This window comes from Trypanosoma equiperdum, assembly GCF_001457755.1.
Source record: "Trypanosoma equiperdum strain OVI genome assembly, contig: ctg_1803, whole genome shotgun sequence".
Taxonomy (NCBI): Eukaryota; Euglenozoa; class Kinetoplastea; order Trypanosomatida; family Trypanosomatidae; genus Trypanosoma; species Trypanosoma equiperdum.
In genome coordinates this window covers 770-1,171 of record NW_027123842.1, presented here as the reverse complement: position 1 = coordinate 1,171, position 402 = coordinate 770, and the positions used below count along the sequence as shown (strand labels likewise).

General features: G+C 47.8%; 1 pseudogene across 1 annotated transcript in view; it reads left to right on the top strand.

The window, feature by feature from the left end:
• TEOVI_000884200:pseudogene overlaps positions 1 to 186 on the top strand; it is a 605-nt pseudogene extending 419 nt beyond the window's left edge. Inside the window, 2 exon segments of the mRNA in view lie at positions 1 to 166; positions 169 to 186. The exon segment at positions 1 to 166 is cut by the window's left edge and continues 212 nt beyond it. Of these exon segments, the coding sequence occupies positions 1 to 166; positions 169 to 186 (184 nt within the window).
• Positions 187 to 402: the final 216 nt, after the last annotated feature.

Here is a 402-nt window from a genome sequence, read left to right as displayed (position 1 = left end):
GGGAGGGATGTTATTTCGAGATAAAGGAGAGAGATTAATAGCAGAAGGCGCCTGGGAAACGGTACCACACATAATAGCACAAGGTAAAGCACGAGTGATTCAACTTACCCTGTTAGCGTTGCACGGCTGTTTTGAGGGATCATTGCAAATATACGTGGATAACACACGGTAATGCATATAATGAGGTAAGGGAAAACGAATTAAAGCGCCCTAGTGCGAGAGGAATCTGCAAAAAACAGGATATTACGACAAGAAAGGATAAATGCCACATGGAGTTACATAACTTCCGAGGTAAATCCCGCGTATGGGGTTTCTAGAGGGCTACCTGTCAGGGGACAGAACTTGGCGAAGGGGCGGAACATGCGGAGGAGAGCGCGGGAGACGGGTTGAAGACGCCTTCAG